General features: G+C 47.3%; 10 protein-coding genes across 11 annotated transcripts; 4 read left to right on the forward strand and 6 right to left on the reverse strand.

The window, feature by feature from the left end:
• Positions 1 to 678: 678 nt before the first annotated feature.
• BDCG_04338 (mitochondrial fusion protein) lies at positions 679 to 2,441 on the reverse strand (the record flags this gene model as incomplete). Its single annotated transcript, XM_045419995.1, has 2 exons — positions 679 to 1,959; positions 2,061 to 2,441. 2 exons carry the CDS (start codon positions 2,439 to 2,441, stop codon positions 679 to 681), a joined length of 1,662 nt encoding a protein of 553 aa, XP_045276187.1.
• Positions 2,442 to 2,606: 165 nt separating this feature from the next.
• On the forward strand, positions 2,607 to 4,121 carry BDCG_04339 (2Fe-2S iron-sulfur cluster binding domain-containing protein). Its single transcript, XM_045419996.1, has 3 exons — positions 2,607 to 3,188; positions 3,273 to 3,379; positions 3,504 to 4,121. Exons 1-3 carry the CDS (start codon positions 2,893 to 2,895, stop codon positions 3,743 to 3,745), a joined length of 645 nt encoding a protein of 214 aa, XP_045276188.1. The 5' UTR covers positions 2,607 to 2,892; the 3' UTR covers positions 3,746 to 4,121.
• On the reverse strand, positions 3,756 to 5,171 carry BDCG_04340 (uncharacterized protein). Its single transcript, XM_045419997.1, has one exon. The coding sequence runs from the start codon at positions 5,126 to 5,128 to the stop codon at positions 4,196 to 4,198; it is 933 nt and encodes a 310-aa protein (XP_045276189.1). The 5' UTR covers positions 5,129 to 5,171; the 3' UTR covers positions 3,756 to 4,195.
• A 34-nt stretch (positions 5,172 to 5,205) lies between these two features.
• Positions 5,206 to 7,674, forward strand: BDCG_04341 (signal recognition particle protein). Its single transcript, XM_045419998.1, has 2 exons — positions 5,206 to 5,551; positions 5,628 to 7,674. Exons 1-2 carry the CDS (start codon positions 5,474 to 5,476, stop codon positions 7,149 to 7,151), a joined length of 1,602 nt encoding a protein of 533 aa, XP_045276190.1. The 5' UTR covers positions 5,206 to 5,473; the 3' UTR covers positions 7,152 to 7,674.
• Positions 7,675 to 7,738: 64 nt separating this feature from the next.
• On the reverse strand, positions 7,739 to 11,092 carry BDCG_16922 (uncharacterized protein; the record flags this gene model as incomplete). The annotated part of the gene is made up of 2 exons (XM_045426100.1): positions 7,739 to 9,651; positions 10,243 to 11,092. 2 exons carry the CDS (start codon positions 11,090 to 11,092, stop codon positions 7,739 to 7,741), a joined length of 2,763 nt encoding a protein of 920 aa, XP_045280843.1.
• A 592-nt stretch (positions 11,093 to 11,684) lies between these two features.
• BDCG_04344 (uncharacterized protein) lies at positions 11,685 to 12,044 on the reverse strand (the record flags this gene model as incomplete). The annotated part of the gene is made up of 1 exon (XM_045419999.1): positions 11,685 to 12,044. The coding sequence occupies one exon, from the start codon at positions 12,042 to 12,044 to the stop codon at positions 11,685 to 11,687; it is 360 nt and encodes a 119-aa protein (XP_045276191.1).
• Positions 12,045 to 12,174: 130 nt separating this feature from the next.
• Positions 12,175 to 12,951, forward strand: BDCG_16923. 2 transcript variants are annotated; one of them, XM_045426101.1, is made up of 2 exons: positions 12,175 to 12,764; positions 12,917 to 12,951. In XM_045426101.1, the coding sequence occupies exon 1, from the start codon at positions 12,402 to 12,404 to the stop codon at positions 12,582 to 12,584; it is 183 nt and encodes a 60-aa protein (XP_045280844.1). In that variant the 5' UTR covers positions 12,175 to 12,401; the 3' UTR covers positions 12,585 to 12,764; positions 12,917 to 12,951. The 2 variants fall into 2 exon arrangements, with proteins under 2 accessions (XP_045280844.1, XP_045280845.1); XM_045426102.1 differs by lacking the exon at positions 12,917 to 12,951 and having other exon boundaries at positions 12,216 to 12,628; positions 12,697 to 12,880.
• On the reverse strand, positions 12,866 to 14,768 carry BDCG_16924 (uncharacterized protein). Its single transcript, XM_045426103.1, has 2 exons — positions 13,878 to 14,768; positions 12,866 to 13,805 (listed from the first exon to the last, which is right to left on the reverse strand). The coding sequence occupies exons 1-2, from the start codon at positions 14,008 to 14,010 to the stop codon at positions 12,937 to 12,939; spliced, it is 1,002 nt and encodes a 333-aa protein (XP_045280846.1). The 5' UTR covers positions 14,011 to 14,768; the 3' UTR covers positions 12,866 to 12,936.
• Positions 14,769 to 14,884: 116 nt separating this feature from the next.
• Positions 14,885 to 16,516, reverse strand: BDCG_04345 (alcohol dehydrogenase). The gene is made up of 2 exons (XM_045420000.1): positions 15,817 to 16,516; positions 14,885 to 15,742 (listed from the first exon to the last, which is right to left on the reverse strand). Exons 1-2 carry the CDS (start codon positions 15,989 to 15,991, stop codon positions 15,063 to 15,065), a joined length of 855 nt encoding a protein of 284 aa, XP_045276192.1. The 5' UTR covers positions 15,992 to 16,516; the 3' UTR covers positions 14,885 to 15,062.
• BDCG_04346 (uncharacterized protein) lies at positions 16,171 to 16,657 on the forward strand (the record flags this gene model as incomplete). Its single annotated transcript, XM_045420001.1, has 2 exons — positions 16,171 to 16,209; positions 16,424 to 16,657. 2 exons carry the CDS (start codon positions 16,171 to 16,173, stop codon positions 16,655 to 16,657), a joined length of 273 nt encoding a protein of 90 aa, XP_045276193.1.
• Between the last annotated feature and the right edge of the window lie 93 nt (positions 16,658 to 16,750).

The following is a 16,750-nucleotide window of genomic DNA, read 5'->3' on the forward strand; positions in this document are numbered from 1 at the left end:
TATCGATCGGTATGGGGAAAACCTCGCGGACGGGTAGAAACAAATCGCACTGGGCCGCTGGGAGAGGAAAAGAGTCAGGAGAAAGGGGATGAGAAGGAAGAAGGATTAAATTTTATTTGGATACATTAGGTTTTTTTTTCCTTTTTTTAATTTTTTCTTTCCCCTTAGGAAATACTCCTTTGCGTGCGTTAGATTTCTGTTCGAAAAAAAGAAAAAGATTTTGGAAAAGGAGATGATAAGAATAGGAATAGAATATAATAGTACATGCACATAGGTCCACACGTACGTAGGTACAATAAAATGGGGGGGCAGGGGGGAGAAGTTTTGTGTTTCCTAGACTTGACAACTACGCCAGGGAAAGAGAAAAGATTCATTCCAAAGGAGATGAGAGTAAGGGGGCTAGGAAAAGCAGGGTTCGGTTTACCCACGCCAACGTATTTTCCCCGGCTCATTATTTATATACACCGAATTTTCGTTTTCCTGCTACAGGGGTGAGGTAGGGGAAAGCGGACGTAGTGTATGAGGTTGATAGGATCAAAGATATCCAGAAAGGTCGTAACAGATATATTATAAGATGACAATAGCTCGAAAGGCGCCGCAGGACAGATACCACACACATACCACCTGCACACACTTGCGTATCAGCAAATGAAGTGTATGGTCCTTCAAATTTGGCATTCAAAATGCACCCTTGGTAGACGCACTCCCCGCCCTGCCACCCGCAGACTCCAACGCCAACCTAGCACCTCCAGGACCAGCAACCATCTCATCATCGCCAGTACCCAATGCCGAGCCCAAAATGCCCGAGCCCCACACGCCAACGAGAGCCCACATCCCCAGACGCCAGCCGCGATACAGACCCTGCACGCCCTGCCCCTGCCGCTGCTTCTGTGCCCGTCGGCTTGTCGCCGTCCCCTGCGCTGAGGACGGCCGGGGCGACTGTGAGGACTGCGCGCCGTGCCGCGCATATACCTCCTCGAGCTCGAGGGCGTGTGGGTTTGTGCCTTCTTCATAGACTATAGTCCACATTGTCCCGATTATGCCGCGGTAGGATTGTGGCGTGGGGACGATGGTTTCAACCACAGCAGGTGCTGCGGATGATTTCCTTGTGTTCCGGGGGAGCGGTGGCGGGGCTGTTGTAGAGGTTGGGCTAGGGCTAGGGCTAGGGAGGAGGCTGCCCTGCTGGCGTAACGCTGGGGAGGTGAATGTGGCTATTTGCGCGCGGCGGAGGACGGTTTCGAGGGGAAAGCGGACTGCTAGGTCCAGGCATGATGCGAAGAAGGTGAATACGCTCCATGATGAGGGGTTGAGGACAGGGTCGAGGGACAGGTACGATTTGAGGAAGAGCGGCGTGGCGCCTGTTAGGAGATTGGGAAGAGTCGCATTTAGAATTGTAATTGGAAGGAGATGTGGTGGGATTAGGTAGCTGGGAGTGGGAAGGAGGCGGATGGCACGGAGGAGTGATCGTGGCCCCTGGTTTAGTGGGGTGAGAATGAGATATGTGCGGGTCGTATCGATGGGGGAGAGGAGAATGGCGGAAAGAGCAGAAGAAATGCACGTTAGTAGTAAAGAGGAACCGGGGGATGATGATGTGAGGATATCAGGCTCGGCGAGAGACGAGAGGCCTTCCTCCGGAAAGGCTAGGATAGCTGATAGGAGGCTCCGGATAAAAGTATTGAGGGTTGGGAGGAGTAGTGAGTACACGAATGATGAATTTGACGCCTTCCATAGTGAAGTCACACCACTCGTGCCCCAGAGCTGAGACAATACGTCAAATAGAGCGGAGGGATCCTTGATTTTGAGCATGTTTTTATTAGCTGGAGCAGTGCCAGGCGGTATATAGCCACGCCTATCCGTGATGCGAGGCCGGGAACGGCGGTTTCGGGAGGATGGAGCAGGAGTTAGAGCAGCATCTGATGTGAAATAACTGCTTTCATCATCGGACGAGGGCGCAGAATCCTACATCACACCTCGCGTTAGTAGAAGTTATCTACTTGTATATTCATAAATCTAAATGTCTGTATGTTAAGGAACTCTGAGTTCCATCAAACAATACATACCTCGTCGTAGTAATTGTCCCGATACCCATGATCCCGTCGCTGCCTCTCATCTCTACCCGCTAAAGCCGCCTGCGCATCCTGCGCAACATATACCTGGAGAATGGTCTTTGCAACCTCGAATGGTTGGGCTGTCAACACGCTGGTGTACTTCCATAGCGCTTTTTCCGCCAGCTCCTTGAGGGAGTCTGAAATCGTCGGGGATGACTCCCCCAGGTACTCGGAGTAGTCAAAGTCCGAGAAGATCTCCCGCGTCGAGTTTCTGATAGTCGCCTTGTTCACGAGCGTCCCAGAGACAGCATTTGGCGGAGACTTGGGTAGGCCGATGGATGGAGGGACGTAGTATGGGCGGAGCGGGTTTGGTCCTTCAGAGGACGAGCCCATGATGAGCGGCGGAGGGCGTGTTGATTTGTTTTCCCCAGCTAGATTAGCGAGAAATTGGCCTGCTATCTATTTATGGGGTATTTATGGAAGGTATCTATGGCTGTTGTTGTTTGTGGGGGAGCATTGTGGGATGTCTGTTGGTGGATGTTGTGGCCGATGATGAAATTGTTGCTCCCTTTTCTCTCTTTTTTTTTTTTTTTTCTTCTGTTTTTGGGCCGAGTTCGCGGTCGTCCAAGCCAGTCGCCGCTCTCTTTTTCTCTCAACGTCGCAATATTTGCTCGAATACTTCGTTAAACCCGAACAACAATTCCACGCAACGATATTTCTCCCCGCAATAAATATTTAAGAAAGATACCCCAGCTCCCATTTACTGCATTCCAACACTGCTGCATTGGTATTTATCTACAAAGGCCGGATATCTCGGTTCTGCACACACCTCCTCTCCGCAGCCATGTCGATATGCAACAGCATAACCCGCCAGTTGCGAATCTCCGCATCACATTTCCTCAAGGACGGCAGACCCCTCGTTCGGCAGTCATCAACATGCTGGAGTGCCTCTAAGATCTCAGCTTCAAGGCCTTTCAGTAGCAAAGACCATGGACACTCAGTATACCTCAGGTCGCCGAATCTACGAAGCGCCGGATTAAATGCACAATGTTCGGAAAATGCTATCCGGGCAAGACGGAGATTTTCGGCTACCGCGCTTGCATCGCATGGGCATATTGAACCTCCCAAACCAGGGGAAGAGTGAGTGATGAGAATATTTTGAGTCCAGCGCATTACGCCCTTACGTAGGATTTCAACAGGAACTAATAACTCCGCCCCTGCCAGGCTCAATGTGACGTTCATAGACAAGGACGGCGAGAAGTACCATTTCCAGGTGGCCAAGGGCGACAACTTGCTGGATATTGCCCAAGCAAATGATTTAGAGATGGAAGGTAGAAAAAACCAATTCTTTCTCCTACCGCAATATACAGGTGCTATTGAAATGGTGGCAGTTTTCAAGATAATTTCTATGTATATGCCGGGCTAATACAAACTCGGCCCCCGCCCCAACCTTAGGTGCCTGCGGTGGATCATGCGCATGCTCAACCTGCCATGTCATCGTGGAAGATCCCGACATGTACGATAAGATGGAGGAGCCTGACGACGACGAGAATGACATGCTCGACCTTGCCTTTGGCTTGACCGAGACCTCGCGGCTGGGGTGCCAGGTGAAAATGAGCAAGGAGCTGGATGGCCTCGTTGTACGACTACCAAGCATGACACGGAATTTGCAGGCAAGCGATTTTGAGCAGAAATAGTATTTGAGGGGTTTATGCGAATTTCGCCTGGGAACAGCGTTCATACATACATATATATGTATGTATTTCTACTGAATCCTTGGGGGGACGTTCACTTTTCCAATTGTTGATTAAATAGTGCTATTATGGCGCCCGTGGCAAACCATCTCCGCTGAGCAGGACCCAAGTAGGTCATGGTGGAATTTCTTTACTTTGCTTTTTGTATATTGATCGATCTTCGCCCGGTGTGTATAGTCGCATTTGCGACATTTGTATTATATATTCCCCCAATAGACAAGCACACAACAAAACATTTCTCCAGAGTGAATGCATTAAAATCTACAAAAATATATTCCAAAGAACGCCCATTTTAATATCCGCACAGTCAAAATAGAAAAATGCATACATAAGCGTAGCCGGGAAACAACAGCGGAACAAAAAAGAAAAAAAAAGACAACCATATCTCATATCTCATGCCTCTTCAATATTCAAGCTCTTCCCGCCCTTCCCATTAATCAAATCCAAAAACCCCTGCTTGCTAACCTCATTGACCGCCTTCTCTCGCTCCGCCATCCCAACAATACCCCTCTTCCTCCTCTCCTCCCTCGCCAGCTCCTCTCCGCGCACCTGTGCCGCTCTCACGGCATTGAACAGCTTAACCACACCCCGCTGCGCAATCTTCCGCAACCGCTTCTCCTGCTCTGCAGTGTCGCCGGCCTCTCCCCTATCCACACCAAGGACGTCTCGTATCCGCCCACGCTCCAGCTCCTCGCGTTTCTCAGCCCGTAGCTTCGCACGCGCGCGGCTCTCGAGCTTCTCATTGGCGAGCTCGGACGTAGTTTCCGCCGTAGATCTGCTTCGTGAGAGTAAAGGGTCTGCGCGGGCTGCGGTGGGTAGTTTTGTTGAGAGGATTTTGGAGATGGAGGTCGAGAAGGCGGTGGGGTCGTTGCGTTTGGAAAGCTTCTTGCGGCGGGTGTTAGTTGAGGCGTCTGGGCCGGACATGGAATCGTCTGAGTCTAGGTCGGAACCGGAGGCCGAAGCCGCATAAGATGCACCGTGGGAGTCTGAGTCTGAGCCTGAGTCTGAGCCTGAGTCTGAGGCTTCATCCTCGTCGGCTGCTGCTAGGCGAGATTTCGTAGCAGTGACTGCAGTAATTTCCTCTTCGTCATCCGAGTCTGCCGGCAGTTTTTGTTTTTGGACCTCTTTACTTAATTGCTCCTCTTTCTCGCTGTCGGAGTCTTGCAGATTGACTGCGGTGAACACTTCATCGTTGTGGTCTGAGTCGTTTTCATCCTCTGAGCTGCTGTGGTATACCCGCTGCTTCTTGAACTTCTTTTTCGGCCTCGAGGTTCTGCCGTTCATGCCATCCTCGACCTTGCGCTTCTTGAATGACGGAGGCGCCATTGGGAGAGATATATGTAATTTAGTTTATATACCTCTACAAAATGGTGGAGGTGGAATAACAAGAAGTATTTATATTGAAAAAACTAAAAATTCCACCCAGAGCTCGGTCACATGACTTCAGCACACCTTCAACGATCGAATTTCCGCCGCAAGTTAACCATCTACACCCACTTCACAGCTTCAATATACCCCGGAGAAACTTAATACCCCAGATTCACCAGAAGAATCTCCGGGTTTTGATTTCATTGCTAAAGTCCCTATAGTCGATATTTCAGCTATATTCCTTACCTCCCGCTGAACTAGCCAGTCCTTGTCCCTTCGTCTTCTCCCCACAGCTTCCCCGCGATGGTCCTTCAAGACCTGGGGCGGCGCATCAACGCCGCCGTCAACGACTTAACAAGATCAAATAACCTCGATGAACAGGTATATATATACTTTTATTTTGCGTAATAAATATATGCGTCGTGAAATGAACTCATTTTCTAACTCTACAACGCAGGCGTTCGATGCTATGATCAAAGAGATATGCGCCGCCCTTCTATCAGCCGACGTCAACGTCCGCCTCGTCCAGTCCCTTCGCAAATCCATAAAAGCCGCCGTGCCATTCTCCTCCCTGCCGCCCGCTGTAAATAAGAAGCGCCTAATACAAAAAACCGTATTTGATCAGCTGGTGGCTCTGGTAGACCCTCATGCTGAACCCTTCAAGCCGAAGAAGGGGAGGTCCAATGTTATCATGTTTGTTGGTCTACAGGGTGCGGGTAAAACGACGACATGTACGAAACTGGCTCGGCATTATCAGACTCGTGGTTTCCGAGCAGCCCTTGTTTGCGCGGATACTTTCCGTGCAGGTGCTTTCGATCAGCTCAAGCAGAATGCGACAAAAGCAAAGATCCCGTACTTCGGCAGCTTGACACAGACAGATCCCGCCGTGGTGGCTGCAGAGGGTGTGGCAAAGTTCAAGAAGGAGCGTTTTGATATCATCATTGTCGATACAAGTGGTAGACATAAGCAGGAGGAAGATCTATTTACGGAAATGACACAGATTCAAACGGCCATAAAACCAGATCAAACCATCTTGGTACTGGACGGTACTATCGGACAAGCCGCGGAATCCCAGTCCGCTGCATTCAAAGCTACAGCAGATTTCGGTGCTATAATAATCACTAAAACAGACGGTAGTGCTGCTGGTGGAGGTGCCATCTCCGCCGTCGCCGCAACCCACACACCCATCATTTTCCTAGGAACGGGAGAACATATGCTAGACCTCGAACGATTTGCTCCAAAGCCATTCATCCAAAAACTTCTAGGCATGGGCGACATGGCCAGTTTAGTCGAACACGTGCAAGCCGTAACGAAGGACTCCGCAACCGCCAAAGAAACCTACAAACACATCTCGGCCGGAATTTTCACGCTACGCGATTTCCGCGAAAATATCACATCCATCATGAAAATGGGACCCCTCTCCAAGATCTCAAGCATGATTCCAGGCTTATCAAACATCACCTCAGGCCTCGACGACGAAGACGGCTCCCTCAAACTCCGCCGGATGATCTACATCTTCGACAGCATGACCGCCGCAGAACTCGACGGCGACGGCAAAGTATTCATCGACCAGCCTTCCCGCATCGTGCGCGTTGCATGCGGAAGCGGCACCACCGTTCGCGAAGTCGAGGACCTGCTCTCCCAACACAAGATGATGGCTGGAATGGCGAAGAGAGTTGGTGGGCAGAAGAAGCACATGCAGCGCGCGCAGAATATGCTTAAGGGCGGTAATAAAGAGCAGCAGATGGCTGCTATGCAGAAGCGCATGGCCGCTATGGGCGGTGCAGGCGGGATGCCGGGGATGGGTGATATGGCGAAGATGATGCAAATGTTTGGCGGTGGTGGGGGCGCTGGTGGCGCGGGTGGCGCGGGTGGGATGCCTGGATTAGGAGGAATGGATTTGCAGAGCATGATGAGCCAGATGAGCGGGTTGATGGGAGGGGGCGGTGGAGCTGGGAGTGGACGAGGGAGGGGAAGATAAACTCGTCTTAACCCACCCTCATTCATTATTTAATTATCTGCGTTCATTTGTCCCCATTTTATTTTCGATGGGGTGTATTTTTTCTTCTAATATTGTATGACACATATGATATACAAAGGCGTTAACGGAGCGAGCTTCGAGTTCTTTTCTTTCAAGATTTTCCCCGTTGTTTCTTTCGCTTGATTTCGGGTTTAATGTGTTTCTCTTCTTGTGATTGCGGAGTACTTTATGATGTTTTAATGTTCATTACTCTGACTCGCACATCTACCTACCCATTGCTTACAACTTTGATTTGTTGTATATATAATACATACTCAAATTGGCACGCTGGAAAGCAGCTATGTAATTTCATGTGCAGTACAAAAGCTATCTTTTCCAGCGGCCCGCGGCCAGGGGCCATGCACGTACATGTACCAACACCAGTACGACCTTCCAAAGTAATAGTGGCTGAAGAGACAACCTATAATTGCACTGATAATTCTATATAATAAATAAAGAAGTGTTAAAATACGCTCCGTATATAATATGTACAGCACATCCAACAGGGGAAAGCTGGGGAGGGGTGGGGTTTAGTGTCTCCCTCCCTTCTACACCTCTGACCCAACCTCCCTCTGCAGCACCCGCAGCATTAACCACTTAACCGCACGCACAGCCGATTTGATCAGAGGCTTCACTAATACCTCAACCTCACCCAAAACGCTCCGCACTTTATCCACGAAGGTCCCGTCTCCAAATTTGTCAAACGCCACTTCTCCAGGCGGCAATCTCCGACTCTGCCCTTCCTCCCACACTAAGGGCCTAGCTAGCTTGTATTCCCACACCAGATATTCATCGATATACAGGGAATACCTTAACACCGAATTCCTACCGTCCTCAACGTCGATGTTGATTAGGGCCACCTTGTTATTACCAGCGGGCAGGTACTTGATTAAGACATCCTCATCATCTGTCTGTACGTAGGAGTCCGCGGGAATGTAAAACATATTCAGCGGGCCAGTGCAGAATTCATGAATGCCTGTTCCATCCTCAATGCTAATGCTACCGCCCTTCTCTGCTTTTGACGCTGTTGTAGCCGACAGGGACGGATCAGGAAATCTCGTCGCGCCAAATTCGTGTCTATCGCCACTCAAGAGCACGACACGGATTCCCAACTCCCGTTCCGCGCGCCAGATAGCGTCGAAAATCCGGCGTCGTTCACCTAGGAACCCACCCCATGTATCCTCCGTGCCAACGCGCCAGTTTTTTGTGAACGGCACGCTGCTAGTGATTATTTTCCATTCCACACCAGCGGGCTCCTGGCGAGAAATAAATGCAAGAAGGGAATTTAGCTGCGCGGAGCCGAGCATTGTAGAATTTTCCTGTGACGGTTCTGAGCGATACGTGCGCGTATCTAGCATGAAGAAGGAAGCAGGGCCATTTGTGAAGGAGAAGTAGGTGGTGTTGATAGGGATGGAGAATGGAGATTTGTCAATGGGAGGGTTCACGCTCATGTGATAATGGCGGTATGGGTCGAATGCTGCTGGATAAGGGTCGGTTATGTTTCCTAAATGCCAGTCGTTGGCGATCTCGTGGTCGTCCAGAGTATGGAGCCAGGGGATGTTGATTGCGGGTTCTGGGCCGCTGTGCCATGATGGGGATGCATAGACTTTACGGTATTCGCTGCGGTAGTCGGAGGTGGAAGATCCCCAGCGGAAGGGTACGTCAATGTAGATAAAATCTCCGAGGAAAAGCATAAACGAGGGTCGTGAGAGGGATGGGAGTTTCGACATGATCTTGGAAATAACCTCGAGGCCGTAGATACGCAATGGGTGGTTTAGAGGATTATATGGGAAATTCGGCTTCATGCAACTCGAGCTCAGGAAACTGAGTCTGTTTGCCGCGGCGGAGCCTGGAGCTGCCGCGGTGGTGAAGTGGCCGGACAGGTTATTTGAGAACGAGTATCGATAGTCCATTGAGGGCTGAAGTCCAGTCAACGTAACAGCGTAAGTGTAATCGGTGTCATTGTTGAGAACAGCTATTGTTCCCGCGTCAATCAACTCCCCCTCTCGACCATTTTCCATTACGCGGTAGGATGTACGGATGGGAAGTTGTGCGGCGTCGGGCTCGCGAATGAGGATTTTTGCAGTCGTTGGCGACACGTATCCAACTCGTGAAAAGGCCAAATCGGTCGTGGGATACATGTAATGGCCCCGAAGAAGGACATCAAGTGTGGCAAGGCCCAGTAAAATGTTGACCCCGACTGTAGCTAGATTGGTGTACCTCGCGCGTGTGGACGGAATACCAGTTGCAAGGACGAACAACGAAGATGCTGCCCTCTCATATTTGCCTTTGCCACCACTTCCCGAACTCAAGCTTCGTTTTGTCGCTATGGCATCCTTTTGCGCGTTTCCGGTCGTGCCACCTCTTCTCGAGCTTTTTGTCGCTTCACCTGTGACAATCACGAAAACTGCGGTCAGGTTCACCAACAACAAGGTGAGAATTAGCGGCGGGGCATGGTGTGCTGGAACCTTTTTTTTTTTACATAGTTAGTAGAATACCCATGACAGAGAAATGGGATCCAATACTATAGGAAAAGACACTGCAACCGTACCCATCGCAGGAATAGATAGCCCAAAAACCGAATCAGAGCAGAGCTTGTTGCAGCTACATATACCTGGAAGGAAGGCATAACGTTACAGGAATTCGCATGGGGAGCAATCCTATCAAAGCGATCGCAATTCCACCCTCTCCTGCACCGGATGGACGCTGAGTTTTCTGTTATTTATTAATACGTGGCTTGTTGAACGGGGGATGGTGAAGTTGCGCCTCGTGTTGTGGACTTGGTATTTATTTAAGTAAATTTATGACGCCATAGGCAGCAACGTTCCCAATGAAAAAAACTCCGAGCAAAAACCAGACAAAAGCAATAGCGAAAGGGTAAATAAATAACCTATATCTCGAAATGTCTTTGCGGTCCCCGCAAACAACCAAAGGAGGACAATAATAGACCATAAATAAAATACAATATTGAGCTAATTTGATCGTGTCTGTTGAATATTCCATGCAGCTACCGCCGAGTATACACTTTTCATCCCCATCACCAGAGACATACAAGCAGCCCACTGCCATGGCCTATGGACATCAGGAAACGCATTGAAATATTCCCACCCCATAACTCCTCCAAAAGTTGGATATCTTAGCATTAACGTTCCCAGAACCGCGCTTAACTTGTCCATTGGCACATAACCCTGGGATCCATTTCCAGGATTGGTTAAGGTTCCTGCCACAACTTTCTCTGGCGCCCATCCTTCTGCAATTATCCTGTCATACACTCCGGTAGTGTCGATGCCGCCCCAGCCATTATAAAATTGGGTATTATACCATGCAATCTTCGAGCCCCTAGCAGCTTCGAGTGCCTTATAATCGAAGCCAGACAAGTGCGGCAGTCCCTCGATCAGGGCGGTGGCAACAGGTGCCAAAGTGATGATGAAATGTTCCCCAAAATCCGCCTTGAGACGATCGATTAATCGGATAATACCTTCAAGTGACATGTCCTCCTCCACGTCAAGGTCTAAGCCATCGAGAGCGTGGTTCTGGATCATGTCTCGAAGAGGAACATAATACCGCTCAAAGGTAGAAGCATCTTGATCCAGCCGTTCGAAGGTCCCCCGCGCAGCTCCGCCCAGCATGCCCATGACTTTGATCCCCTGGGTTTGCATAACGCGTGCTTCTGCCCATAGGGGCAGGTACCGGGGATCCTCCGGGCAGTGATCATTCAGGGTTATATTATTTGGCTCCCCATTAATGTGGATGGCAGCAAGAATGGCATGTGTTATACCCGAGTTATTAAGCATCAGAGGTAGCATTGAGATGTATGTGGTGCTGGTGTTTGGGTAATAGGTCTGGTAGTAGCAGACAATGCGCGGCTGATTGAATGCCCCATTTCCAGGGATAGGAGGCATTGGTCAGCTCCACGACGAGAATGATGGGAATTTCTTAAAAGTTGCTGAACCTCGAAAAAGAAAAAATCCTTTTGATAGTATTAGCAATCCAACAGGTATGCGGAGTTGCTCTGATAATGTGCCCCCTTACATCGGCTGCGCGGTATCTTGTGTGAAGGCAAACTCCCTCGACTTCGAAGACACAGGGGTTTGAAACGATGGTAACAGACGTTCTTATTATATACCTATCACCAGCGAGAACATCTGATTTCAGCAGCATATATGTAAATCTTCTTCCGGTCCGCACAAAGAAGCGCGGGGCATTCTGGGTCTGCAACCCAAGGTTGGAGATGGTCTATATCACGTGGGTTTTCTATATTTAGAACCTTGGAAGTTCCACATGTGTCAAAATAATTGAACAATCTCCATTTCACAGAACTTTGAATCGATCAATGCCGCATTATTTGCGGAGAGCGCGACAATGCCATAATCCATCCAGGGGTGTGTTTATCTATCCGAGAGCCCTAGCCCCAATCCCACGATATATATACGAATCCCCGCCTTCTTTGAACCAGTCAAATCCAATCCTCGTCGCAGAATACAATCTGTTCTATCAATACCCCGGGAGTTTCCCATTCCACTGGCCAAGAATATATCCCACCATCAACCCGCCCAAAAAATCATACAAAATGAGAATCATTAGACTCTTGCGCTCCGATTTGGGCGCAGTCGGAAGCCGCGCAGCTGCCAAAGCTGCCAGAATCATGCGCACTGGTACGCTGGCGTGGAGGAATTGATTTTCTTCGATGGGCACGTAGGATGTGAAGAGGTAAGACAGACCTAGGCCCGTGCTTGCTATCCCAAGTGTCGTAGGAATCCGAGTAAAGGTGAGGTATGTGCCGAGCGCGGTGAGACCCAGGGCATGGAGGAGGACGAGCGTCGGGAGGTTGACTGTGGGAAGAAATGAGAACATGATGGGGGGTGTATTCTCTATTTTGTTTATCAAAGATGGAAGAGAGATGTTTGGTTATTTGGAGGTATGTCCGTGGTTTGAATGTTGAGGATTTGTGTTTGTTGACAGAAATGTGACCGGGAACAAGGGGTAGATATTTAGTATTGTGGCGGACATATTACTTGCGAAAACAGAATTTTCCCAGCCCCCTCTGAAAATTAGTAGCAAAACACCACCAAAAAATCAAAAAATCTGCATTTCTCTAGAATCATTCAATATCATCCAATACGCGTCTTTTTCAATCAAATATCATCCAAATACGCGTCTTTCTTACCTTTATCATCAAATCCACATATATCAATCAACCCTTTTTTCAATATGCCTTGCAACGCCCGCTGTTCTGCTGCTTCGCAAGCCTGTACAGAGACTCCTACCCTGCGCCTCAGTCTCCCCAAACTACCTGTTCCAGAAGTTCTGGATAATGGAGAGGATCTGGTCAATGATGAGATGGAGGAGCAGATGAATGAGAAGGATATAGAGACTCAGTCTGAGGATCCTTGATATCTGTGAATTCCTACACCTGAGCCTGACATCTCATATAGATTGTATGAATGAGTGATTATCAATGAGATAAAGAACAAGAGAGATGACAAAATGATTAATAAGTAGAAAGAAGAAGAAGAATTAGAAGAATGAATCTATAATTTCTACAATCAATTCTTCTATACAGATCTCTCAAATGTCAGTGATTATATTCTCTCCTTCAGCTCTGACAGCTTCAACTTCATTCAATATGACATTCTCAAGTGAGATAATCAATGTGATGATGATGAAATATATGATGAAAGGAATAGAAGAACTGAATTCACAATCTCATTATCATTCACATTCAGATCTGCTGTTGAATCTTCCATCAAATCCACCGTTGAATCTTCCATCGAATATCCATCAAATACACTGTTGAATCTTCCATCGAATCCACCGTTGAATCTTCCATCAAATACACTGTTGAAATCTTCCATCGAATCCACCATTGAATCTTCCATCGAATCCACTGTTGAAATCTTCCATCGAATCCACTGTTGAATCTTCCATCGAATACACTGTTGAAATCTTCCATCGAATCCGCCATTGAATCTTCCATCAAATCCGCCGTTGAATCTTCCATCGAATATCCATCGAATACACTGTTGAATCTTCCATCGAATCCACCGTTGAATCTTCCATCGAATACACTGTTGAAATCTTCCATCGAATCCGCCGTTGAATCTTCCATTGAATACACTGTTGAAATCTTCCATCGAATCCGCCGTTGAATCTTCCATCGAATCCGCCATTGAATCTTCCATCGAATACACTGTTGAAATCTTCCATCAAATCCGCCGTTGAATCTTCCATCGAATCCGCCATTGAATCTTCCATCGAATACACTGTTGAAATCTTCCATCAAATCCGCCGTTGAATCTTCCATCGAATCCACCGTTGAAATCTTCCATCGAATCCACCGTTGAATCTTCCATCGAATACACTGTTGAAATCTTCCATCGAATCCGCCGTTGAATCTTCCATCAAATCCGCCGTTGAATCTTCCATCGAATATCCATCGAATACACTGTTGAATCTTCCATCGAATCCACTGTTGAATCTTCCATCGAATACACTGTTGAAATCTTCCATCGAATCCGCCGTTGAATCTTCCATCGAATACACTGTTGAAATCTTCCATCGAATCCGCCATTGAATCTTCCATCGAATCCGCCATTGAATCTTCCATCGAATACACTGTTGAAATCTTCCATCAAATCCGCCGTTGAATCTTCCATCGAATCCGCCATTGAATCTTCCATCGAATACACTGTTGAAATCTTCCATCGAATCCGCCGTTGAAATCTTCCATCGAATCCGCCGTTGAATCTTCCATCGAATCCGCCATTGAAATCTTCCATCGAATCCGCCGTTGAATCTTCCATTGAATCCACTGTTCCATCTCCAATTCAAAGCAGTCCAATACCTTAATTTGATGAATACTTCAATTGATTGACAAGGGAACAGTTGCTTCATATGAATATTGACAAGAGTATATTTCAAATTATAAGAGATGGGTTAAAAAGTTCATTATAACAGACAAAATTGCAGAAATTCAAATCATCTTTATTCACTATTTATAGTGATAAGAACAGATCTCATACTGCTTTCACTTCTAAATTTATATTATAATGAATTGTAATCTGAATCTTTCTAATTATTATAATACTATTCTATATAAGTAGATCTGAAATATTCTTTTATATCTTTTTCTCTTATGAAGTTCTCAACTGCATGATACAAAAAAGCTTCAAAATCTCCATCAAATCTCTTCAGAATTGAAGAGATATCTGATATGATCTTTGACTTTATATCATATATTGAACAGAGTTCTCTAGCAGTTTCAAAACAGTGAAGATTTCATTGAATTCAATATACACAGATGATACTCAATGCTTCGCGCGATCTCAGCAGGCATATAATCATTCTTAAGAAGATGTACAATCTTGTTGATAGTGAAATCACAGAGTTGAGGTGACATATTGATGATAAAGGTAAGAAAGACGTGTATTTGAATGATATTTGATTGAAAAAGACATGTATTGGATGATATTGAATGATTCTAGAGAAATGCAGATATTTTGATTTTTTGGTGGTGTTTTGCTACTAATTTTCAGAGGGGGCTGGGAAAATTCTGTTTTCGCAAGTAATATGTCCGCCACAATAAATAACGTTATGCCGGACAAGGAACAACCACATCAGCTGGGTGACGGGGGCGGAAGCGGTTGGCGGGAGGGCTACGAACAAACCCACGCGAGAAAAATAAAAATAAAAATAAAAATAAAAATAAAAATAAAAATAATAAAAATAAAAACTGGGGGAAAGAACCACATGGAGATACTCTTGATATCGATTAATTCATACGCTCATGCAAGAAGTATTTAGCTTGTACATGAAAAGTCGTTACACTACATTACATTATTCCGCCACAAAAACCCGAACCCAAGCTTCCCTTTACCAAGCAGTGTGGCCTCCGTCGATGATTATATTACTCCCAGTCATGAAGGAGCTGGCTTCGCTCAACATGAAAATAGCTGCGCCCGTGAACTCCTCCGGCCGTGCCAGACGGCCCAGCATATTCTCCCGCTCCCAGATCTCCTGGAGGCCAGGCACTTCCTCAAAATTCTTCTCCACCATTGGTGTGACAATGTGGCCCGGAGAGAGCGAATTGACACGAATTCCCTCATGACCCCACTCCATTGCAAGGCTTCTTGCCAGCTGAATCAATGCGGCTTTCGAGGCATTGTATGCGGGCGAAATCAAACCTCTGTTTGCGATGAGGCCGCTCATGCTTGCAATTAGGACGATGGAGCCGTGGTTTTTATATGTGATCATTTGTCTGGCCACGGCTTGGGCGGTCATGAAAGCCCCGGTATAGTTTACATCCATTATCCGTGTGATATCCTCTGCGGTACAATCGATGGCAGGCATGATCTGCTGGACGCCTGCGGCAGCCACTAGACCGTCGATTCCGTCATGTCTTCCTGCGATATCTACGATCTTGTCATTGAGGAGTATCGTGTCACGTACATCAAGATGATGGTAATGCAACGAGCCAACATGGGATCTGGCGGCTAGCTCTTGAGTTTCGATAAATTCATGCGCAGGTTCCTCAAGTATATCAAGGCAGTGCACTGGAGGTATGAAACAAGTTAGCATATTATCAACCAGGATTGCGTTTTTGGAGTTCTTGTTGTGGTGGACAAACCTTCGGCACCAGCCTCTGTCATTGCTTCTGCCATGCATAGCCCTAGCCCTCGACCACCACCTGTGACGACGTATACTTTATTCTTTAAGCTAAAGTTCGGATACACCTTTTGGTGGTGATGGTGGTTATGGTGGTTATGGGAGTCGTTTCTGTACGAGTTGTGGATAGTGGACATTGTGTCGGTTAGTCAATGAGTGACCTATGCGATAAAATGCATATATTGAAATTTTTCTGCTGGCAGCCGGAACCCAACAGGTCGGACGGTAGTAAATATATAAGATTCTACTCTGGCTCTGCTATCCTATTCAGATGACCTATGACATACGTGAGACTAGAAACCAAGTATCCGTGACAATGGGTCAGTTGGCATCACAGGCGATCTCAACCTTTGGTGTACGCTAATAATTATATCGGCGCAAGCTACACGGAGGTACCTAGAACATATCATCAATTTGAAATCCCTAGAGAGTCCATTCCTATCCGTTTATTCGCTCATAATTGGTATGCCTCAGTGACTTTAAAGCCAAGTTTTCCCCAACGTCAACATTAGGGAGAACCTAGATATGGGCTCGAATAGAGCTGACGTTTCCCCGCAGTTCATCTCCAGCCGGTTCGCGATGTCATAACCCCAGGTTCGCTGATTCTTTTGAGGGCAAAATCTATTGTCCACGCAAACATCGCTCAGCCGCCAATCTTCCAGACTAAAGGGCGGCGACGATTAATGACGTCACAGAGTGCTCCTTCGGACTATCATCGGACCGATGTCCGTCGAGATGCTCCGATTCAAGCTAAGCCGGAAGCAGAACAAGTAAACAATGCGAACGCCGTTCATCTTTCATGATCTTGATAGCAACATTCCGTTTGTCTGCATTTCAGTTTAATGCTGAGATTTGGGGGATTAACTATGATATAGGACACCATTGCCATTTGCCTC

The sequence above is a fragment of the Blastomyces dermatitidis genome, assembly GCF_000003525.1.
Source record: "Blastomyces dermatitidis ER-3 genomic scaffold supercont1.4, whole genome shotgun sequence".
NCBI lineage: Eukaryota > Fungi > Ascomycota > Eurotiomycetes > Onygenales > Ajellomycetaceae > Blastomyces > Blastomyces dermatitidis.

Coding starts and splice junctions, on each gene's coding strand:
- BDCG_16923 (XM_045426101.1), top strand. CDS start 12,402: ATGCCTTGCAACGCCCGCTGTTCTGCTGCTTCGCAAGCCTGTACAGAG.
- BDCG_04339 (XM_045419996.1), top strand. CDS start 2,893: ATGTCGATATGCAACAGCATAACCCGCCAGTTGCGAATCTCCGCATCA. Junction 3,189..3,272: donor CCTCCCAAACCAGGGGAAGA/GTGAGTGATGAG, acceptor CGCCCCTGCCAG/GCTCAATGTGACGTTCATAG. Junction 3,380..3,503: donor AAATGATTTAGAGATGGAAG/GTAGAAAAAACC, acceptor CCCCAACCTTAG/GTGCCTGCGGTGGATCATGC.
- BDCG_16924 (XM_045426103.1), bottom strand. CDS start 14,010: ATGGAACAGTGGATTCAATGGAAGATTCAACGGCGGATTCGATGGAAG. Junction 13,806..13,877: donor CGATGGAAGATTTCAACAGT/GTATTCGATGGA, acceptor AGATTTCAACAG/TGTATTCGATGGAAGATTCA.
- BDCG_04340 (XM_045419997.1), bottom strand. CDS start 5,128: ATGGCGCCTCCGTCATTCAAGAAGCGCAAGGTCGAGGATGGCATGAAC.
- BDCG_04341 (XM_045419998.1), top strand. CDS start 5,474: ATGGTCCTTCAAGACCTGGGGCGGCGCATCAACGCCGCCGTCAACGAC. Junction 5,552..5,627: donor CAAATAACCTCGATGAACAG/GTATATATATAC, acceptor TCTACAACGCAG/GCGTTCGATGCTATGATCAA.
- BDCG_04345 (XM_045420000.1), bottom strand. CDS start 15,991: ATGTCCACTATCCACAACTCGTACAGAAACGACTCCCATAACCACCAT. Junction 15,743..15,816: donor GACAGAGGCTGGTGCCGAAG/GTTTGTCCACCA, acceptor TCATACCTCCAG/TGCACTGCCTTGATATACTT.